The sequence below is a fragment of the Typopeltis vanoorti genome, chromosome 3 (assembly GCF_054136105.1).
Source record: "Typopeltis vanoorti isolate ZY-2024b chromosome 3, IOZ_Tvanoo_1.0, whole genome shotgun sequence".
In the NCBI taxonomy this organism is placed as follows: domain Eukaryota; kingdom Metazoa; phylum Arthropoda; class Arachnida; order Uropygi; family Thelyphonidae; genus Typopeltis; species Typopeltis vanoorti.
In genome coordinates this window covers 68924872-68946598 of record NC_143551.1, presented here as the reverse complement: position 1 = coordinate 68946598, position 21727 = coordinate 68924872, and the positions used below count along the sequence as shown (strand labels likewise).

At 37.0% G+C, this 21727-nt stretch overlaps 1 protein-coding gene across 1 annotated transcript in view; it reads right to left on the bottom strand.

Moving 5' to 3' along the window:
- The window catches only part of LOC150108244 (centrosomal AT-AC splicing factor-like), a 107789-nt gene extending 86925 nt beyond the window's left edge, over positions 1-20864 (bottom strand). The window contains exons 1-2 of the mRNA XM_090415697.1: positions 20612-20864; positions 502-665 (exon numbers count right to left, since the gene is read on the bottom strand). Coding sequence (XP_090271823.1) covers positions 502-665; positions 20612-20737 — 290 coding nt within the window. The 5' untranslated portion in view covers positions 20738-20864. The remainder of the gene's footprint in view (positions 1-501; positions 666-20611) is intronic.
- Positions 20865-21727: the final 863 nt, after the last annotated feature.

The window sequence follows — 21727 nt, the reverse complement described above, 5'->3', positions numbered from 1 at the left end:
CAGTGGGATTTGAATCCCCCAACAGGTCAGCCATAATTAACAATTAACTTCATAGAAAGCAATAAAACCCTTTCTTTTATGCATATAAAAAAAAAAGTTTTGACAAACATCTTGAAATAGTTTTCTTGTTTCAATAAAGCTGAAATATTAAGTGTTATCTATGAAATTTAAAACATTATTTTGTAAATTCATATGAAGTGGGGTCATTGCAAAAAAAAAAAAGAAAAAGAAATTGCTTTTTCATGACTCAATTCCATATAATACATACCTTGCAATTTTTTTTTTTTTTTCCACAGATTATGCATTTAGAGTACATTCCTAAGTACATTACAGATAATGCATTTGAAATGGGAAAAGGGAGGAGAGAAAACATTTTTGATCAAAATGATTGTATTTTGCTGCATATAATAAATTATTTTATCTAATGTGTGAAAGATACTTAATTTATTAAACAAATAACAAACAATAAAAGCAAATTTTTAAATCATAAAAATTGCATACCAACTTAAATGCTCAATCAATCCTTGGCAACAAATTGTCATAGTTTCATCTATCATATGTTTGTCTACTTCACAACAACAAAAATAACACCAGAAGTTAACACCTTTTTCCCAATTCAAGTGATGTATTTCTGGATCAGCAATATATTTACGTCCATCTTTGACCTGCAAAATAAGTTTTATTTCTAGAAAATGATAGCACTCATAAAATCCTTTCAACAAATACCCACAAAAACAATTAAAATTTTCTGATATATTTCAATAATAAAAATCCATATGTTATTTTATTTACTCTATACCTATATCAAGTGATAACTATAAGAGATGTAAATTTTAAGCAAATCCTATCTTTTGTGTGTGGCATACTATTACTTATTCTCTTTCCTTCTCCAGTCATGTTTCAAATTCCATGTGATATGACAGCTCATCTGAACTGCTAAAAGGTCCAGATAAGCATTTCTAAGACCTGCTTCTGTTTAGGAGTGGCTTTTTACTCACAGATTCTTAGGGCATTGTAGATGTATATTTACCAATAAATATATGTAGCATAAAGGAAGAGAAATTTACACATACCTTTTTCTGGGTGTTGTGGCTTTTCTTCTTTCTGCGATGTGCAAACTACTGTGTGTGTGTGTGGGGGGGGGGGTGCCAATGTGGGAGAATTAAAATAGAAATGGAAAAAAAAACAGGTTTTTTGAATAACATATATATACATGTATATTATATTATTCGGGATGGCGGAGTGTTTTTTATATTTATATAGGGTGGGAAAGGGTGAAAGGGGTTGAAAACAGCAACTGATTTTTAAAAGGGGAGGTTGTGGGAAAGGGGGGGTTGACAGGGTGCAGTCCGTTTCGACTATGCTTGGTCGTCATCTCAACACATGGAGGAAGTGGATGCTATGTCAGGTCAGTTAGGTGCTTCTGCTTTTGAAGTGTTTGTGTTATCGCCTATTGGTCGGGGTTGTGACCTCAATTTTATGTTGTGGAGCTTCCAAACCTTGGAGATTATATAGGACCTGTGGACATTGATAGAGTTCGCGTCACATTTTATGGCTATTGTTTCCGATATTACTTTTGTTTCCAACTATTGTTTCCGTGATTTCCATAAATAGTGAATGCAGATGACGTCAAAATTTTGCAGGATGATTTGGATAGATTGGAGGTCTGGGCTAAGGAGAATGGATGTCAATTTAATGTGGCAAAATGTAAGGTTATGCATTTTGGGGTGAAAAGATTGGCTGCAGTTTACTGCATTGGTGGAACCGAGCTCCAGGAAATTGATAAGGCACGAGATTTAGGAGTGTTAGTGGATAAGGAATTGAAATTTTGGGGACACATTGCAAAAGTGGCCAAATCAGCTCATCAAATCACTTGGTTGCTGAAGAATACGTTGACATGCAGAGACAAGCAGGTTATTGTTCCTCTGTATCGAGACTTGATAAGACCCAATCTCGACTACTGTGCTCAGATTTGGTCACCTAGGTTTCTTCTTGATTGGGAGGAGGTGGAGAGGATCCAGAGGTGAGTGACCAAAATGATAGCAGGTCTGTGGAATGAACCTTATGAGAACAGGTTGAGGATTTATGGGTTGCAAAAATTGGTTGATAGGCGGAGGAGGGGAGATATGATTGAGACATTCAAATTACTGAAGGGTTTCTATAAAATTAATTCAGAGGATATTTTTGAGAACAGGGCTGGTTGTGGGAGGACTAGGGGACATCCATGGAAACTGGGCAAAAGTGTGGTTAGTAAACGTGTCAGAGCTGGGTTCTTTACTTTTAGAGTAGTGAATGAGTGGAATGCGCTCCCCGAGTCTGTGTGGATGCTGTAACAGTGAATGAGTTTAAGGCGAGATATGATAGATACTGTATGAATGTCGGATAGTTGTGATGAATGTGATTTGGGGCCTCCCTCGATGAGTCTAATGACTCCCTGGAGTTGCCCGTAATAATAGTAATAATAGTAATATTCTAGGCATTGTTTCATTGTCTTGTCTGTCTACTATGATGGCCTTGTCGATCTGCGGGATATGTTTTTGTTCAAGGGCGTGAATACCAGTATGTTTTGAAGATGTATTTATAGGCGTGTGGACAGACTTATGTGTTCGTAGTACATGTTGTTTATTTTTTAACAGTATATATTAGAACACAGAAAAGTAAATAATTAATTTAACTTATTACTGATATTTCGCTGGTGTTATAACCAGCATCTTCAGAGCACAAAAAACAGTTTGTCACAATACGCAAGACTGTAACAACATGGTGTAATCAAGGACTAATTAAACAAAATTGTAGCAGCACCACAAAGACTAGAGTCCTGATTTTGGCACCCTCTATCTGAATAAGTTAGTAAATTAATTATTTACTTATTTTTCTGTGTTCTAATATATACCGTTAAAAAATAAACAACATGTATGGGGAGGAAGTGGAGAGGATCCAGAGACAAGTGACCAAGATGATAGAAGGTCTGTGGAATGAACCTTATGAGAATAGGTTGAAGATTTGTGGGTTGCAGAGATTGGACGATAGGAGGAGGGGTGATATGATTGAGACATTCAAATTACTGAAGGGTTTCTATAAGATTGATCCAGAAGATATTTTTGAAAATATGACTGGTGGTGGGAGGACTAGAGGCCATGCATGGAAGCTTGGCAAGAGCATGGTTGACAAGGGTGTTAGAGCTAGGTTTTTTACTTGGAGAGTGGTGAATGAGTGGAATAAGCTTCCAGAGTCTGTTGTGGGCGCTACGACCGTGAATGAGTTCAAGGCAAGGTATGATAGATACTGTGTCAATGTCGAATAGTCGTTCTTGACATGATGTTAGGGCCTCCCTCGATGAGTCTGTCAACTCCTTGGAGTTGCCCGGAACAATAATAATGATAATGTATTTATAGGCTTTGTATGTGTTTTAGATGTATGGTAGTTTGATAATTTTTTTTTGCTGGGAAGTTTGTTTTGGTACTTGGGTTGTTTTGGCAGCGTTCTGTTTACATAATTTATTAGTTGTGTAAGATAGTTGAGATTTTTGAAGATCTGTGTTAGTTTTTTCCTTTCTTCATTTAGATAACTATGATTGGTTGAAAATTTGTAAGCATTTATGAATTGTGATAAGATGACCGATTTTTTAACGGAATATGGATGGTATGAGTGGAAATGGCGGTAGTTTCCGATATGCGAGGGTTTGTGGTATACTTTCATGGCAATTGATTAATGTCAAGTTTAAGAAATTGATGGATTTGTTCTGTTCGGTTTCTATGGTGAATTTTAGTCTGTTGCTGTAACTGTTTAGGGATGCTTTTAAGGTGGTGATGTGTGTAGGATTTCCAATGCACAGAATAGTGTCCACGTATCTGCCATAAAAGGTGATGCCAGATGGAGTAGGAGTGATTCTATGTGTGCTAGGAATAATTCTAGTTGTCCGCTGATGTTTTGGCCTATGGGGAGTCCAAAGATTTGAATATACACGTTGTTGTTGAACTTGAGGAAGTTTGCCGAGATTATTAGTTTTATTAAGTTAATAATGTTATTGGGCGTTAGTTTAGTATGAGAGTGCAGGGTGTGGTCTTCTGTGAGTAGTGTGTGTGTGTGTACGATGTCTAAAGTTCTGGGGACGTCCACGTTGGTGTATAAAGAGGCCGCATCCAATGAAGTGAGGATATCTTCCTGGGATAGGGTTAGGTTTTTTATTTTTTTGAAAACGTTGTCCATGTTTTTTATCATGAAGTTAGGCATTGTAATTAATGGTTTGAGAAGTTTTGCTATGAATTTTGATAAAGGTGCTGTGGTGGTGTTTTTGTAGGAGACTATTGGCCTCGTTGGGGTACCCGTCTTTGTGTGTTTTTATTTGTCCGAATATACAGGTGTGCGTTAATCTGCGAGTAAAAAGTGAATGACGTTTAAACAGGGGCACTCCTAAACAGAAGCAGGCAAAATAGCCATAAATAGAATAGTTTGTTAAGAGGAGTAACATTGGAGTTTTCCCAGAAATAATATCCATAATTTACTTGTATCTTATACAAAACCCATATCATTGGCTCTCTACTCATAACCTCCCTACCACCACCCCCCTCGATCACAAAAACACCTTAAAAATAGCATTCACTTAACACACATACCAACACAAGCATATGTCATTGTTGCACATCACACATTCAGTGAGTGCATAAACTTTACAAAAGAGACATACACCCAAAACACACACAAAGCCTATAAATGCATTTCAAACATACTGACTACAAACTGGTATTCACCACAAACCAAAAATTGGCAAATCTCCTAAAACCCACTAAATCTCACACACAAAAAGAAATATTTGAACACCACAACGTAGTCTATAAATTTCCCTGCCAAAAAGACTGTGATATCACCTACACAGGTTCCACCATCAGGTCTTTATGGGCAAGACTACAAGAACACTTCTGCAATTGTAACATCCCTGTTCCAGAACATTTAAACAATAAAAAACGCAACATCAAAAAGAAAAATCAAATACAAAGCACAGGAAAAACGGAAATAGCTGTTCACGCCCTTGACCAAAAACATACCCTGCAGATCGACAAGGCAATCATAGTAAACAGACAAGACAAGACAATGAAACAATAGCCATAAAATGTGACGCGAACTCTATCAATGTCCACAGACTCTACATAATCTCCGAGGTTTGGAAGTTCCACAATATAAAATTGAGGTCACAACCCTGACCAATAGGCAATAACATAAACACTTCAAAAGCAGAAGCACCTAACCGACCTGACATAGCATCCACTTCCTCCATGTGTTCAGGCGACGACCAAGCATAGTCGAAATGGATTGCATCCCGTCAACCCCCTTTCCCACAATCCCCACCTTAAAATCAGTTGCTGTTTTCAACTCCTTTCACCCTTTCCCACCCTATATAAATATAAAAAATGCTCCGCCCATCCCTAATAATATAATATATATGTGTATATATATTATTCAAAAAACCCGGGTTTTTTCCATTTCTATTTTAATTCTGCCACATTGGCAACCCCCCCCCCAACACACACACACACACACAGTAGTTTGCACATCGCAGAAAGAAGAAAAGCCACAACACCCAGAAAAAAAAGGTATGTGTAAATTTCTCTTCCTTTAGGCTACATATATTTATTGGTAAATATACATCTATAATGCCCTAAGAATCCGTGAGTAAAAAGCCAATGACATTTAAACAGGGGCACTCCTACACAGAAGCAGGCAAAATAGCTGTAAATATAATAGTTTCTTATGAGGAATAACATGGGAGTTTTCCCAGAAATAATATCCATTTCTAAGACCAATGTGCAGATATAAAATATGTAAACTGTTAACCTGAGCCTCTGAAGCTCAGTCAGTGTAGACGAAGCCCCTTGTTCGGAAAGACCTGGGTTCGATTCCCATCCACAATGTGAGGAAACTTTATCTGGTCTCTTTTCACTAAAGGCAAGTTAGCTGGTCTGATATGGAGATAGGTTTTTGTTGTTGTTTTTTTTCCACCCAGAAACTCATGTTTTTCATCCCCTAGAACAGGCAAACTAGCCCCATAAACACATGCATCTACAGACATAAGACACATCTGGAATATGGAGTAACCAATCTATTCTGTAGGATTCTTGGTTTCGAATGCCTGCACGGCAAAGTGTGGGTCTACATGTGAGCATAAATCAACAACATGCATTTAACCTATTTTATCACTTTGCTTAATGCTTTGTTATCAACTTTGTGATTATATTCCCTAATGGTGCTGCCTATGAAGTCAACATAAAGGTAGAAGTAATGCAATTCAATTTCTTAATAGTCATTTCTGCAAGTTTTAACCTATATAACAAAGAATCAACACATAAGCTTCAATAAAATCAAGACTTGATCAGATTAGCAATATTTTTGTGCTTTTAGAATTAATTTCTTGGCAGTCCAAGAAAAAAAAAAATATTACAAGTGGTTTGAGACCACAACACAGCAAAAATGTCAATAAGGGCCAAATGTAGGAAAAGAATGACAGGAATCCTTCTTGGTAATGTATGAGGTGATTTTCTATGGTTATCTATGGTGTATAAATGATAACAGCAATACCAAGAAAAGCTCACTTCGTGCCTCCATTAATTTTTCATCAGAAAGAAATCAGAAGGATTATGAATAGCTTAGACATTAATCGACTCTGGTCAATTTTCGCACGAAACTTTTATAGTTTCTGTATTCGGCTTTGAAATGATGTTGGATTTAATATCCACATAATTTATACCAAAAAGTATTATATGGAGGATCAGAATCCAGTAGAACGCAGATGACTAGTGGTGTAACAGAGGGCTCTGTGCTTGGACCACTGCTGTTTAATTTGTACATAAATGATAGAAAATAATTTGAAGGGAGATATTCATCTTGGTAATGCAAAGTTGGGTATGGTAAAGCTAATCAAGGGGTGATGTAGAGAGAGAGAGAGAGAGAGAGTGGTCTGTGGAATGCTTCCAATGAGGATAGGTTGAGGGGTTGCGGATTTAAAATGTTGGTTGACAGGTGAAAAAAAAGGGGAGGATATGATATATAGATGTTCCAGTTACTTAAAAGATTTCATAGGAGGGATGCAGGGGAAATACTTCAACACTTGATTAGAGAGAGCAAAACAAGAGGTCACAATGGAAGTTGGGCAAGCTGTGAGGACTCGATGTAAGTGCTTTGTCTGTTAATGGTTTCAAGTTTGGTTCTTGCGTGATGAGTCTTAGGACTCCATGGAGATGGTTGTGCAATAATAATAATAATAATAATAATAATAATAATACTTAAATACTGAATAACATCTAAGAGACAGAAGGTTATTATCCCTCCTTATAAGGCTATGTAATGGCCACCTCTCAACCCTGCTCAATCCCCAAGATACAGGGTTTCTTGGGGATTTAGCAGGGTGGAGAGGATCCAGAGAAAAGTGGCTAAGATTATAACAAGTCTGAAAAATGTCTCCTATAAGAACAAAGTGAAGTTCCATTGAAAAAGCAGAAAAGAGTGGCATGATAGAAACTTACAAGTTAATAAAGGAACTCTATAAGACTGATACAAGAGAAATTTTGCAATAACTTGACAAGTGAAAAATAGAACTAGGAATTTTCCCTATTAGTTGAATAAGAGTGCAATTAGTAAAAGATGTTAGATTTTTTCCTTGGAAAGTGGTGAATGACTAGGATGGATTGCCAGAGGTAGCTCTGAGTGCTTTGACAGTGAATGAGTTTAAGGAGAGGTATAATAGGTATTACATGAATAATGGTGGTGGGGGGGGGGGGGTGCTTAAGGGTCAAAGCTGTATAACTGAGAGGAAACCTCCACATAACCTTTAAAAGGAAGGCGAAGAACCGAACAGCACTTTTGATCTGATGTCCAATCCTCATCTTCTCATGGTGCACCCTGTTAGGTATCTACCTGGATACTGAACGAACGAGGATGGGCTGGCAATATGGGATTTAGCCAGCCAAATTGTATTCTTATTGGCTTAAACCATAAAAAAATGATGGTACAACACGACAGAATTTTATGAAGGCTGGGACATCACCCAGTTAAACAAGGGCCTCCTGTTGTTTTCACCAGAGAACCGGGGCATGCAGCAAAAAGTCAGCTACTGGAACAAATCCTAAAACACATCCCAATTCAATGTCACCATAGTTCAAGATCAGTACTATCAACATAGGAAGCCTGAATGGCAAAGAAATGGAGCTAGCTGAGGAATTAGTTAAGTACCAGATCAACATAATAGGGGTGACTGAAACAAAAAAAGACAAAAAGTGGTGAGATCTTTCTGAACAATAAATACAAAATGTTATATTCAGGCAAAGACAATCAAGGAAAACAAGAAGTAGCCATAGTATTCAACACTAAATACAAGGATAATCTTGAATGGCAGGCAATTTCAAATAGAATGATGTGGACAAATATCAGAATGGGGAATTGGACAATGAGACTTATCTGTGCCTCTGGTCCCACAGAAGGCTCTGCTAAGGTAGAACTGGCTCTGCTAAGGTAGAACTGGAGGAATTTTTTGAGACTTCAGAGAAAGCAACTGACACAATGAAAAAGGAAAAGTTGGTCCTTGTTGGGGATCTAAATAGCAGAGTAGGGAATGATTGTCAGACATATAAAAATGTTTTGAGAAAATTCGGAGAAAACAGCAAAGCTAATAACAATGGCGAATACCTGTTGGGTTTCTACTCAGAACATCATCATCATGCATATCAAGGATTTAGGCCTAGCATGGCCTGTTCCGGCCTTAGAAGTCATCGTTGAATCATGGACTGGTTATTACTAACACCATTTTCCAACATAACAATTTGCACAAATTCACATGGAGAAAAGAGGCAAGGAATAAGAAAAGTCAATGAGACTATGTTGATAGTGATGTTTTCTCTCTGGTGCAGGACACTAGTGTCCAGAGGATTTGAAATTGGAAGTGATCACCATTTAGTCTTGAGCAGGATAAAACTGAATTTCATATATTGAAAAGAAGAACATGTAAGAAAGTTTTAAAGTGAATAAAAGTTGAGCAGCTCTCAGATGTGAACTGTAGACTAAAATACACAAACATTATTCAAGTCAAAATGAAAGAGTTTGTGAACAGGAACCAAACCTTGGGGATTCATAATCATGGGCATGGGAAAATGGTTATCAGTTCAATGTTGGTAAATGTAAAGTTATACACTTCGGTGTGATTAAATAGCCAATGTCATATAATATCAGCAGGATTGTGCTAGAAGAAACTGATCAGGCTGAGTTCTTGGAGTTTTAGCATATAGGAAGCAAAGTTAAAAGACCATATAGTAAAGATTGCAAATAAAACTCAGAGGATAATTGCAATGCTGAAACAAACTTTGAGAGTGAGTGGTCTGTGGAATGCTTCCAATGAGGATAGGTTGAGGGGTTGCGGATTTAAAATGTTGGTTGACAGGTGAAAAAAAAGGGGAGGATATGATATATAGATGTTCCAGTTACTTAAAAGATTTCATAGGAGGGATGCAGGGGAAATACTTCAACACTTTATATGATAAAGTCATATAGAGATAAGGAACTAATTTTGCCTCTTTACAAGGCCTTAATCAGACCTCACATGGACTATTGTGCACAGGTCTGGTCTCCTTATTTCCATGATGATTCTGATATAGTGAGGGCAGGGGTGGGGGTAGAGAGGGTGAGTGCAAAGGAAGATGTGTTAAAATGATATCAGGATTGTGAAATACTGATTATGAAGACAGATTGAGAATTTGTAGACTGCAGGCACTAGCAAATAGAAGAAAGGGATGAAGAGTGGGGAAAGGATGATAGGGCACCCTCTTAAACTAAGAATGAATGCTGCCAAGAAAGGGATGAGATCTAGATATTTTTCTCATAGATTGTGCATGACTGGAATGGATTGCCACTGGATGTTGTGTGTGTGCAAGTAATGTAAATGAATTCAAGGACAACCATGACATGTGCAGTATGTGGCCTCCCTTGATGAGTCCCTGACTTCCTGGAAGTCTCTCTTAATAATAATAATAGCATGTGTGTGTGTGTGTGTGTGTGTGTGTGTGTGTGTGTGTGTGTGAGAGAGAGAGAGAGTGAGTGAGTGAATTTGGAAATAGAATAAACACTATTGTACTGATTGACTTCTGCGAAAGAGGGAACTACTATGTCCCTCTATTTGAGTTGCCCACTCTGGTGAATCAATACTTAGAATACTTAATACAATTAACTACAATTAATACAATTGTATTAATTGTATTAATACAATTAACTGAAAGGAAATATTCAGTTGTTTTCTGCAAAATTAGGTAGAGTAACAGTAAATCAAGGCAATTATTATTTTACAGGTGACTCCAAGGAGTCCTTAGACTCATCGAGGGAGGCCCTAAACATCGTGTCCATCACAATTTGACATTTACACAAAATCTATCATAATTTGCCTTGACTTCATTCACCATCATAGCACTCACAACGTTGAGAGCTTGCAGGACGATTTAAATAGACTGTCAGTATGGGCAAAAGATAATGGGTGTCAGTTTACATGTGGTGAAAGATAAAGTTATACATTTTGGGATAAACAGATTATAAGATTTGTACCACAATGATGTAACTGTACACCAGGAAATAGATGAAGCCAGAGTTTAAAGTTGGTAGCAGACAGACAGGTGAAGTTCAGAGGACATATTGCTTAGGTAATTCATAAGATTACTTGGCTATTGAAGAATAGATTAGCCAACATCTGGATTACTGTGCTCAGGCCTGGTCTCCTGAATTTCTTGGGGATGAGGAAGTAGCAGAGAGGATATAGAAGCAAGTGGCCAAGATGGTGAGTGGTCTGTGGAACATTCCATATGAGGATAGACTGAGGGTGTGTGAGCTGCAGAAGTTAACTGATAGGTAAAAAAGAGGTGATATGATAGCAGCATTTAAGTTACTTAAATAGTTTTATAAGATTAATGCAGGGGAAATGTTTTAGCACTTGGCTAGAGGGGGCAGAACAGGAAGTCATCCGTGGAAGTTGAGTAAAAAATGTGGTTAGTAGGCACATGAGGGCTAGATATTTCACTTGGAAGAATTGTGAATGAATGGAATGGGTTGCTAGAGTCAGCTGTTGGCACTGTGTCTGTTAATGGGTTCAAGGAGAGGTATAACAGATTGTGTGAATAGTTTGGGTCTCCAGCAATCAGTCTTTGGTTTCCCTGGAGGTACCTGTACAATAATAATTCTACCAGATTATAATCTGATATGAAAAGAATTTCAACACCCTACCTTAAAGGAACCTCCAAACAAATAGCATGGATTCTTCACAAATTCAATCCATACACTTCCTTTAAACCAGCTCAGAAACTGTCTTCCTTCTTACCATCTACAAAGAATACATTACCACCTCTTTCCTTAGCAGGTGTCTATCAGGTACCTCGCTCATGTCAAGGTACCTGATACTCTGTCCAAGGTATTTTGGACAGAGTGGCTGTTATGCCTTGATCAGAACAGAAGAACATCAAGACTATATTACATTTTCAGAATCTGACAAGTCTGGCCTTGCTTCTCATGCTATTGATACTAGGCACAGAGTTCTTTCAAACCAGACAAAACTTCATTCCGACAAGTTCAAAACTGATCATCTCTTCCTTGAAACGTGTGAAACACAACAAAATTGTCTGAACCTCGACTGCTCAGAGTGCATGCTAATCCCTAAGTTTTGGAAGTGATGTGATCGCTATTAATTATTCATATCTTTTTTTTTTTTAAATTAGTAATTATTTTAATTTGGGTTAAACCTGATGGTTTAAAATAACAACTGGAGTAAGACAGGAATGTGTGCTTTAACTTTTTCTAATTAGTCATGTAAATGATTTTGTGATGAACAAATCTCTTTCAGGAGAAGAACTGGGGATTAAAGTGGTCTAAGAATCTTAAAGTATCTGATCTGGATTATGCTGAGATTTGGCTTTATTCACAAATCATGTGGGAAAAATTAATTCCTTTATTGCTAATTGATGATACTGGGAGCCAACTAGGTTTGATTATCAATATTGAGAAAACAAAGATAACGAAAACAGGTAATAAAGTGTCTTTCTTAAAGGATGTGCTATAGAACATCTCACTTCAATCCTCTTAGTAGCTACATAACTGATATTGGTGAGGTAAGGTGAAGAATGACTTCAAGAATATTCAAAAGCTTATGGAAATTTTCGAAAGTAAGAACTTCAATAAAAAGCAAAACAAAACTGGTTCTCTATTTTGTGTTATGGAGCTAAATGTGGATATTGTGTAACATTGATAATAGGACACTTGAATGCTTTGATCAGTGTTTAAGGAGCATTTTGGGAATAAGATACTTTTGACTTTGTGAATAATGATATGTCAGAGGAGTGGTCGGCTACTTAGCATTATCCTGTGTAAATAAAGGCCATAATGGTTCAACCATATTGTAAGAATACAGGACATTCAGTTGTTAACAAGCTAAAACAAGACCTTAATATAATTGGCATACAATGACACAAAGCAGCAGTGTATGCTCAGGACAGGCATCAGTTATACAGCTTTGACCCTTAAGCACCCCTAAGCAAAGCAAGTGTTCTCTGCCAGGAAAACGACCCAGAGGAAGACCAAGATATAGGCGGATTGATACAGTACAAAGTGCCTTAGAAAATAGAAATATAAGATCTGATAATGTTGGAGTCTTGACAAGCAACAGACTGATTTGGAGGAAAATTGTAGATAGGAAGTTAATAATGATGTAAATTTTTCATGTAGTACTATCATATCCTGTACACCCTTTGAGGATATATGGCAAGAATTTGATGATGATGATGAGTGTATATTTTGCAAAGGTTTATCGTGGTGCATAAATCACTGGCTAATGTGACAGGCACTGAGGTGAGCTTTACGGAGGACAAATGGAAGTGCTTGGAATATTGCAAAATCTTGATGTGAATTCAGCCATGGGATTACTTAAGATGTTTGCATATGTGTACACATGTATGGTGCATGAATGTGAAAGGGAAAAGGCCTTATCTCATGAGTGGTCATTAAGGTTTTCGAAAAGTTGTTTAAAGCTAGAATTCAAGAATTGGTGGATAAGAATATGATACTTTATAATGAGAAGCATAGTTTTTAGGGAAAGTATTGCCTTAGCAATTTACTCTGTTTCTACACCATAAGGATGTCTTTCTATCATAGAAACAAAGTCCTCTGTAATGGCAAAGTTGGATAAACACAATGTTTACACGGTAATGTTGCCGAACTGTACAAAAGCATTTGACAGGATACCTAATCACAAGATAATCTGTTAAGTAAACTGGGACAAATTTGGAATAGATATGGAGTTGGCGAGATGGATAGGAGAGTTTTTGTCAGATGGACATAAGAATAGTATATGGTGGATGCAATCAAAGATTAAACAGGTGACCAGTGGTGTGTGTGGGGGGGCGTGTTTGTATGCTGAAAAGTTCTGTTGTTGGACCATTGCTATTAATGGCATTAGAGGTAATTCAATGAGTGATATTCAGTTGTGTATTAGATATTCACACGTGACATCATTTTGACACCATATAGTCACCTCGTATATTACTGGGTTTTGGGAGTGAAGTCTTCTGCAAGCAGTAGTAGGATCGCAGATGCCCTTTCCACAAAGAGTTAGTACAATCACATAACATTCATGTCCCTGGACGGATTCAAGAGTGGATATACAATCCACTTGGCCAACCAGTTGGGTGCTGATCAAGCTAAATTAATAAGAGCAACAACAAATAAGAAATTCTTTGGGATGACATTAATAAGCTGATATTGTGGACAAAGTATAATGGCTTTTCTTTCAATTTGGAAAAAATGTAATTATCCACTTTGGAGTCATAACATATTACATTTACATTACATTACATTTACAGTGTAAGAAGATAATTGGAAGGTTCTAAAGATGAGAATATTCTTTTTATCCCACTCCCATAGACTTCATAAAGGCATTTGATTCCATTAATAGAATTAACATATTTAGCATTCTTTATCATTATGGTATTCCCAACAAAATTGCAAGTAAATTGGAGGAGCTGTACTGGAGGAAGTAGGGGAGACAAGAGATCTGAGGGTGATGACTGAAAGAAAACTGAAATTCAGTGAGCATATTGCAAAAGTGAAGGTAACCCAGAGGATTGCTGCAACAATACTGAGGATGCTGACCTGCAGAGATAAAAGGGTTATCATTCCATTGTATAAGACCCTGATCAGACCACACTTAGACAATTGTCCTCAAATTTGGTCCCCAGGATTTGAAGGGGATAAATTAACCGAGGAAAGGGTACGGGGGGGGGGGGGGGGGGGAGAGATAACAAAGATGGTTTCAGGACTGTGGACTGCAGAGTTTGGTTGATAGAAGAAGGTGAGGTGATATGATTGAGACTTTTAAACTGTTGAGTTACAGAGTGGACACTGTGGAGTTCTTTCACTGGGTGGAACAGCAGGAAGCAGTGACAAGGGACCATCCCTAGAAGTTACGAAAGGAGGCTGTGAGCAAGAGGGTGTGGAGTGGTTTCTTTGCGTGGAGAGTGTTTGAGTCGTGGAATGCACTGTCTGAGTGGTGAGAGCAAGAACAGTCAATGAGTTCAAGGAGTGGTATGATAGACTGTGTTTCCTAGGAAGGACCTCCCATGATGAGTCTCTTGACTACGTGGTGGCCTGAATAATAATAATAATAATAGTAATTGCAGCATCTTATCAAGATTTTCATGCCCGAGTTCGTGTAAATGGGAATTGACAGAAAAATTTCCTATAACAGGAGTTCTACAAGGAGACATCTTCGCTTCTTTACTCTTTATAATAACCCTAGACTACATTTTCAGGAGGGTTGAGGACAAATTCGGTGCAGCGCTAACAACCAACGATATATAACTCTGTCTCAGTGACCTCAGCTATGCAGATGATATAGTATTAATAGTAGTTCAGTGGAAGTGGAGCTTGCATCCTCTGCATTTGGTCACTCGAAGTTAGACTTAAGTTCAAATCTAGTCGCTGACTGGAGGAACTTTTTCTAAATTTTTCTTCGACCGGTTCCTGCATCAGGCGATCTCTGGCACGGGCAAGCGGGTTTTTCCTCCTGGAAACTCTGGTTTTTCATCCTGTAAACTCAAAAAAAAATCAACCGTAGTATCCACATTATTTCAGACAGTAACATATCTTATTAGGGTTAGGTACCAAGAGATGGCAGCACTTGTTTGCCAGCCTCTTCATTGGTGGCTGCTATAATTTGTGACAGCAGACATGTGCCAGCTATCTCTGATTGGCTACCAGTGGAGACTGAACTGCCCATTCAGTCTCCAAAAGCTAGATCGGGTATAAAGGCCTTGCCTACTCCCTATAAGGGAATAAAAGGCATTAGCAGATTTATTTTTTATTTTTAATAGATTTATCTTTATGCAAGGTGCAATAACACTTTGATAAACTATGCCAAGTTGCAAAAATATTTGGATTGACAGTTAACTGAAAACTAAAATATTCACAAATATATCACATAGTTCCATCATTACAGAACACAACCAACCTTCAGAAAAAGTAGACGACTTCCAATACTTAGGCTCAAATATAAATAATACTGTAAATGACATAATATTTAGAAAATATAAAGCTGTCAATCAACACATGAATCTAGGAAATATATGGAAATCCCCCCCCCTCACTAACTTGGAAAAAAATTACAAAGCAACCTCTTAGGCTATCTTTTTATATAGTGGAGAAACACGGAACATTTCCATCCAAAAAGCAATAAAAACCATTAATAGCTTTAATACAACCTGCTTAATACTGTTACTTGGCTAAGAATAAGACTGTTACTCTTGGAAGGATCATATTCATAATTCCACTATTTTAGAAGAGGCAAATCAAAAATCCTTGAATGAAACTCAACACAGACGTCAACTTGTTGGCTTGAACACCAACTGAGACACTCTCCTCCATACTTTGACATCTTACTTTTATATGCCCCTCAAATAGACAAAGACAGAGAGGAAGACCACCTAAGCAATTCTAGCAGTATATTAACCACAGTATATTATCAGCACAGATACTCTCTCTCTTCATGAGAAATAATTCAACTGGCTCAAATCAGAGAAGCCTGGAAAGCTTCTCTGATTTGAGAAGCTTTCCTTATATTAACTAACTTTTTCTTATTCCTATTTATTTACTTTGTTTCCCTATTTACAAATTGTAAGTTATAAATAAACCATGATGATATTACACTCAGGAGGTTTCACTTCTGGAAACTGATGAGGTCAAGGATTCAAGGTCATGATTGACAGGGAAGTGAAGTTCAGAGAACATTCCAAAAATTGGCAAAATAGCATAAAGGATTAGTCAGATGCCTACGAAGATAATAATGACAAGTAGAATTCTGATTATCCTTCTTTATAAGGCTTTCATATATCTGCATCTGGAATACTGTGATTAGCTTTACTTGTCTGAGATATGGAAACGGTTCAAAGGATTCGGAGGCAGGTGACCAACACAATTCAGGTCTTTGGAAGTTTATTTTTCACTTGGTTAGACTATAATAAATTTAGTTTAATCCTTGATCCACTTGGATAAAGGATTAAACTAAATTTATTATAGTCTAACCAAGTGAAAAATAAAAAAATAAAATAAAATAAAAATAAACTTCCAACATCTTTCTCTAAATCCAGAGTAATTCAATAATAAGGTGGTACACCTGTTGGCAACTCCTATAGGTAAATATGACCTATATTATCTATTATTATAGATAATATAGGTCAGTATCTCCACGGTTGGGTCTGCCTCCCAGTGACGAGACCTCAATAAAGGTTGAAACCAATCTGGGTAGTGGCCCTTCCCTTAATGCATAGCAGTATACATGTCTGCAAGGAGATGTGCTTTGCATTATAGGAGATGCTGCGACAAGGAGTGATGTGAGCTCGGTCCACCTTTGCTCAAGGTTGCCTAGTGTTGCACTACCTTACCTCAATCCTGAAGATATTTTAAAGTGCAAACTTTGTTTGCTTACACTTGGATAAAGGATTAAACTAAATTTATTATACTATTCAGGTCTATAGAATACTTTGTATGATAAAAAACAAGATTCGCAGATTGTGGGGGGAGGGGAAACTAAATGATAGAATAGATATGATGAATATATAAACTGCTAAAAACATTTTGTGGAATGGATGTAGGAGTAATTTCTCAATATATAGCAGGAGTGAAATGAAAACATCACTGGTAGTTGAGTAAATGTATAGTAGATGGGGATATAAGGTTTAGGTTTTTTGCTAGAAGGGTGGTGAACGAGAGGAATGGGGTTTATCTAAGGTAGTGTTCGGGTTAGTGGATCAGTTTAGAAAGAGGTATGCCCAGAATTGTGAATAATGGCAGTTTGAGTCCTCCTGCGCAAGCCTTTTGACACATTGTAGAGGTATACTGCAAAGGTAGTATACTGTGAATAACAGTTATAAGCCTCATGCGACAACAATGTTACGTGACACCTTCAACCTTCAAAATATATATATTTCTAGGGTTACCATACGTCAGCATTTATGCAGACATGTCCACATTTTGATAATGAAAATATCTGTCCACATATATTTTTGAAAAACCCCTGTTATGTCCGCATTTCTGTAGGAGCATTTTGGATTTTTTCCCCAGGTGTTTCTCCCGTGTTGGTAACATTGCTGAAACAAGAATGCAGGAGGTTAGTTATATTATAGAACAAATGAATCAATAATTGAATCAAATTGCACTTTTAGATAACGGCACTCATTTTTTTTTTTTTTCAACGTTTTGCTCTTTCTCGCTGGCCTCACGTTAATGCCGTTACTGCATGCTTAGTGCTATGGTAGTGGTGGTGTTTGAAGTGGAAATCAAGACGCATCCTTAGTTTTGTTTGTTCTTAATTAAATTAATGACCTTACCAAGTAAGTAAGATATTAAATTATCAAATTATATTAGAATTAAAATATATACCACGTTTTAGGTTATGACATAACTGTTATGTAGGCCTACCTAAACATTACGATATAATTATATATCATTTTACTTATATTTATTTCAGATTATGTGGAGGATGTCTAAAGCTAAAAGAAAGTGCTCCTTCAATGATACTCAGAGAAAAATTTCCATGTTTTCACCCTGGATGTGAGCCATGGGAGGCTGAATGTATTGTATGCAGTCCTGATACATACGTTTCTGTTGCACAGCATGGGATAAGAGTCTTCGAACTACAAGCAAAAAGAAAAGCATTTAAAGTGTGTTAGGACACAGAGTTCAACAGGAAAATTAAGTGATTATTTTATCAAGCCAAATTCAGAATTGGAAGACCATGTAAGTGCTGCTGAAGGAGCCCTTGCATATCATACTGTTGTTCATCACAACAATTCCATGGACTGTGCTCCTGGATTGTTGAAACAAATTTTCAGTGATTCAAATATTGCAGCCAAAGTGTCGAGTGGTCACACAAAAACACAAACCATTGTGAATTCTGTTCTTGCTCCCCATTCAATAGAAACTATAATCAAATCCATGGCAGATATTCCCTTTACAGGTGTTTCAATAGATGCTAGTAACTATGGTAATGTGAAAGTATTTCCTATCCTTATTCAATATTTTGACTACAAGAATGGAGGTTTACAGATTAAAGTAGTGAATGTTGAGAGCAAACCAAATGAAACTGCAGAAACTATTTCAACTTATGTCAATGAAACACTAAACAATTTGGGACTTCAAAATAAATGTGTGTTACTTTTGGGGGTGATATTTGCAATACCATGTTTGGAGGTCAAGGCAATAATATATTTGCCAACTTGAAAAGGATGGTTAACCAATCAATGGTCGGAGTGGGATGCCCTGCACACATCCTTAATAATTGCATCCAACATGGTACAGACCTGCTTGACAATCACCTACAGGCTAGAGAAAGAAGACAATTCCCTTATTAATGTAATGGAAATACTATCTTCATTACACGATCTTCTTCAGGGAAGGAAAAATGAACATTTCGTACCATTGAAAGCAAAGGACATTTTGAAGAAAATGGAAAGCGATGGCTTCAAATCTGGGGTAAAAAAGTTTTGGTGTAATGTGGAAACACTCTATGTAGGATGTTTAGACTATTTGAACATGTGGATGCAACAGTTTAATGAATTTTCCTGTTTTAAGTGGCTAAGTCTTAAAAAAATTCTCCTGGGAAAGTGTAGAAGAATGTATACACTTCTTGATGGAACCAGGTGTGAAAGTTGATGACAGCAAATGTTTTTACCAATTTTCCAACTTGAAGAGATTTGTTGCTTCATATGATGGAAAAGAAGTGTCAAGTCAGAAAAAAATGGTGCGACTACATTGAATTCTGCAAGAGTGAAGAACAGTACAATGAAATTGTAAAGATGGCTCAGTTTCTGTTTGCAATTTCAGGTCACAATGCCAGTGTTGAAAGGCTCTTTTCATTAATACAAGCTCAGTGGACCAAGGAGAAAGAAATAGACTTACCATAGAATCTGTGAAAGGACTTGCTACAGTTAAATTTAATTACAGACATTTTACATGCAAAAATATGTTCGACTGTTTGTGTCAAAACAAAGAACTGCTAAAGAAAATTAGGTCTAGTGAAAAATATGCACGAGCTGCAAAGTAATGTATGTAGTGTGATAAGTCTAATTCTTTTTCATGTAGGCCTACTCTTGTTTCATAAGACTTATGATGACACTTAAATCTCATATTTTTGTCTGTTCTAATAAGCATACTCATCACATCTAATTAATGAAAAGCTTACAAAGGTAAAGATTTCAAACATATGTATTTATTTTTGTGTTAGATGTTTGTGTCCGAAAAGAGTTGGTCAAGTGATGGAGTGTCAGCATTTTGGCATTTTAGAATATGGTATTTCGATTACACCAACACACATTATTCCATTACTGAAATAGAGAAGGTTACATCAAATGTTTCAATATCCCATAATGCTGCATAGATACCTAATTTAAAATATCTAAGTGTATCTTATTATAACAATAAGCGCCTTACCTGCATTATCTTAAGTACATCATAAATTGCATTGGTACATAATTACAAGAGTAAATGCTCAAGACTACACTTAGACTACTGTTTTCAGATCTGGTCCCCAGGATTTGAAGGGGATAAATTAACTGTGGAAAGGGTACAAAGGCGGATAACAAAAATGGTGTCGGGACTGTACAATGTTAGTTATGAGGATTAGCTGAGGAAGTGTGGTCTGCAGTTTGGTGGATAGAAGGAGGGATGATATGACTGAGACTTTTAAACTGTTGAGAGGTGGTTACAGGGTTGACACTGGGGAGCTCTTTCGCTTGGGTGGACAGCAGGAAGGAGTCATGACAAGGGGCTATCCCTGGAAGTTACGAAAGGAAACTGTGAGAAAGAGGGTGAGGAGTGGTTTCTTTGCATGGAGGGTGGTTGAACCATGGAATGCATTGCCTGATAGAGCGGTGAGAGCGAGAATGATCAATGCATTTAAGGAGTGGTATGATAGACTTTGTTTCCTTCCTAGGAGGGTCCTCCTACGATGAGTCTTGATAGACTTGTGTTTCTTAGAAAGGACCTACCACGATGAGTCTTTTGACTCCATGGAGGCCTGAATAATAATAATAAAAAGACACAAGCTCACCTTTTTTCCGAATTTCGTAAGAATATCTTTTAACTTTTCTTGGTGGCGTTTGCTATATACATGCTTTTTGTTTGAAATATAATTAAACTTGCAAACATCGCACAAAACATACTGATTGAAGGACATACTTTTCTTAATAGAGCCAGTAACACAAACTTATCAATACAGAGTTACACATAATACATTTCGTATTTATTTTTTTCCCTGATTTATAATACAGCAACACAACGTCCTATCACAATCCAGCAAACACAACCGCACATGACGCACAAGAAAACTAATAATCCATCATAGGCGACCTCTACTGACTCGAAAGAAAAAAATATAGGTATATGAAACCTCACTTAACGCCAATTCTATATGGTAACCATCGTATAACGCGGATATTAGGTTCCATAGAAATGACGCGTCCGTATAAAATCAGATCACATAGAAAAGGTAGGGTTAGGTTCCGCAATCGTTTTTTTTTTAAAGATAAACAATGACATATCCAACAAAAAAAAAAAAATTTTATTTAATTCAGGTAATTCATGTAAGTTAAGAAAACATATAAACTATGAAACAAATACATAGTATAAAATTATAAATTGCACATAAACTTCATTGCACATAATACATAAATGTTTTAGGCAAAATAAAATAAAGTGTATATTTTAATCGTCATCACTCTCTTCAAAACTAACATTTCATAGATGTTCTTTATAAGTTCATAATACGGAGCTAAACAAATATCCAATTGTCTTGTGAATTTTCCGGAGCGCTCCATTGAGAGATCATTACCGATTAAATAACTTTCTTGCCAAGTTCAATCCTTGTGGTAATTTCTTTAAACTGAATTCTTCAACAGATTCATCAATCAGAATCTTCAGCAGAACTTTCCCCGCTTAAGCGCCTCCGTAGCGCAATTGGAAGAACGACGATACATTGCTCTCTTCGATTGGAATAGGCTCAAGTTCGATTCTCGTCGCGACGGGAGGAATCTTTATCTGGACGATTTTTAATCGAAGGTGAGTTAGCCGATCTCATGCGGAGGTAGTTGGGTTTTTTCTCCCGGAAACTCGGGTTTTTCATCCCTCATACAGACAAATCAGCCCTTCGGAACACGCACAATTTACA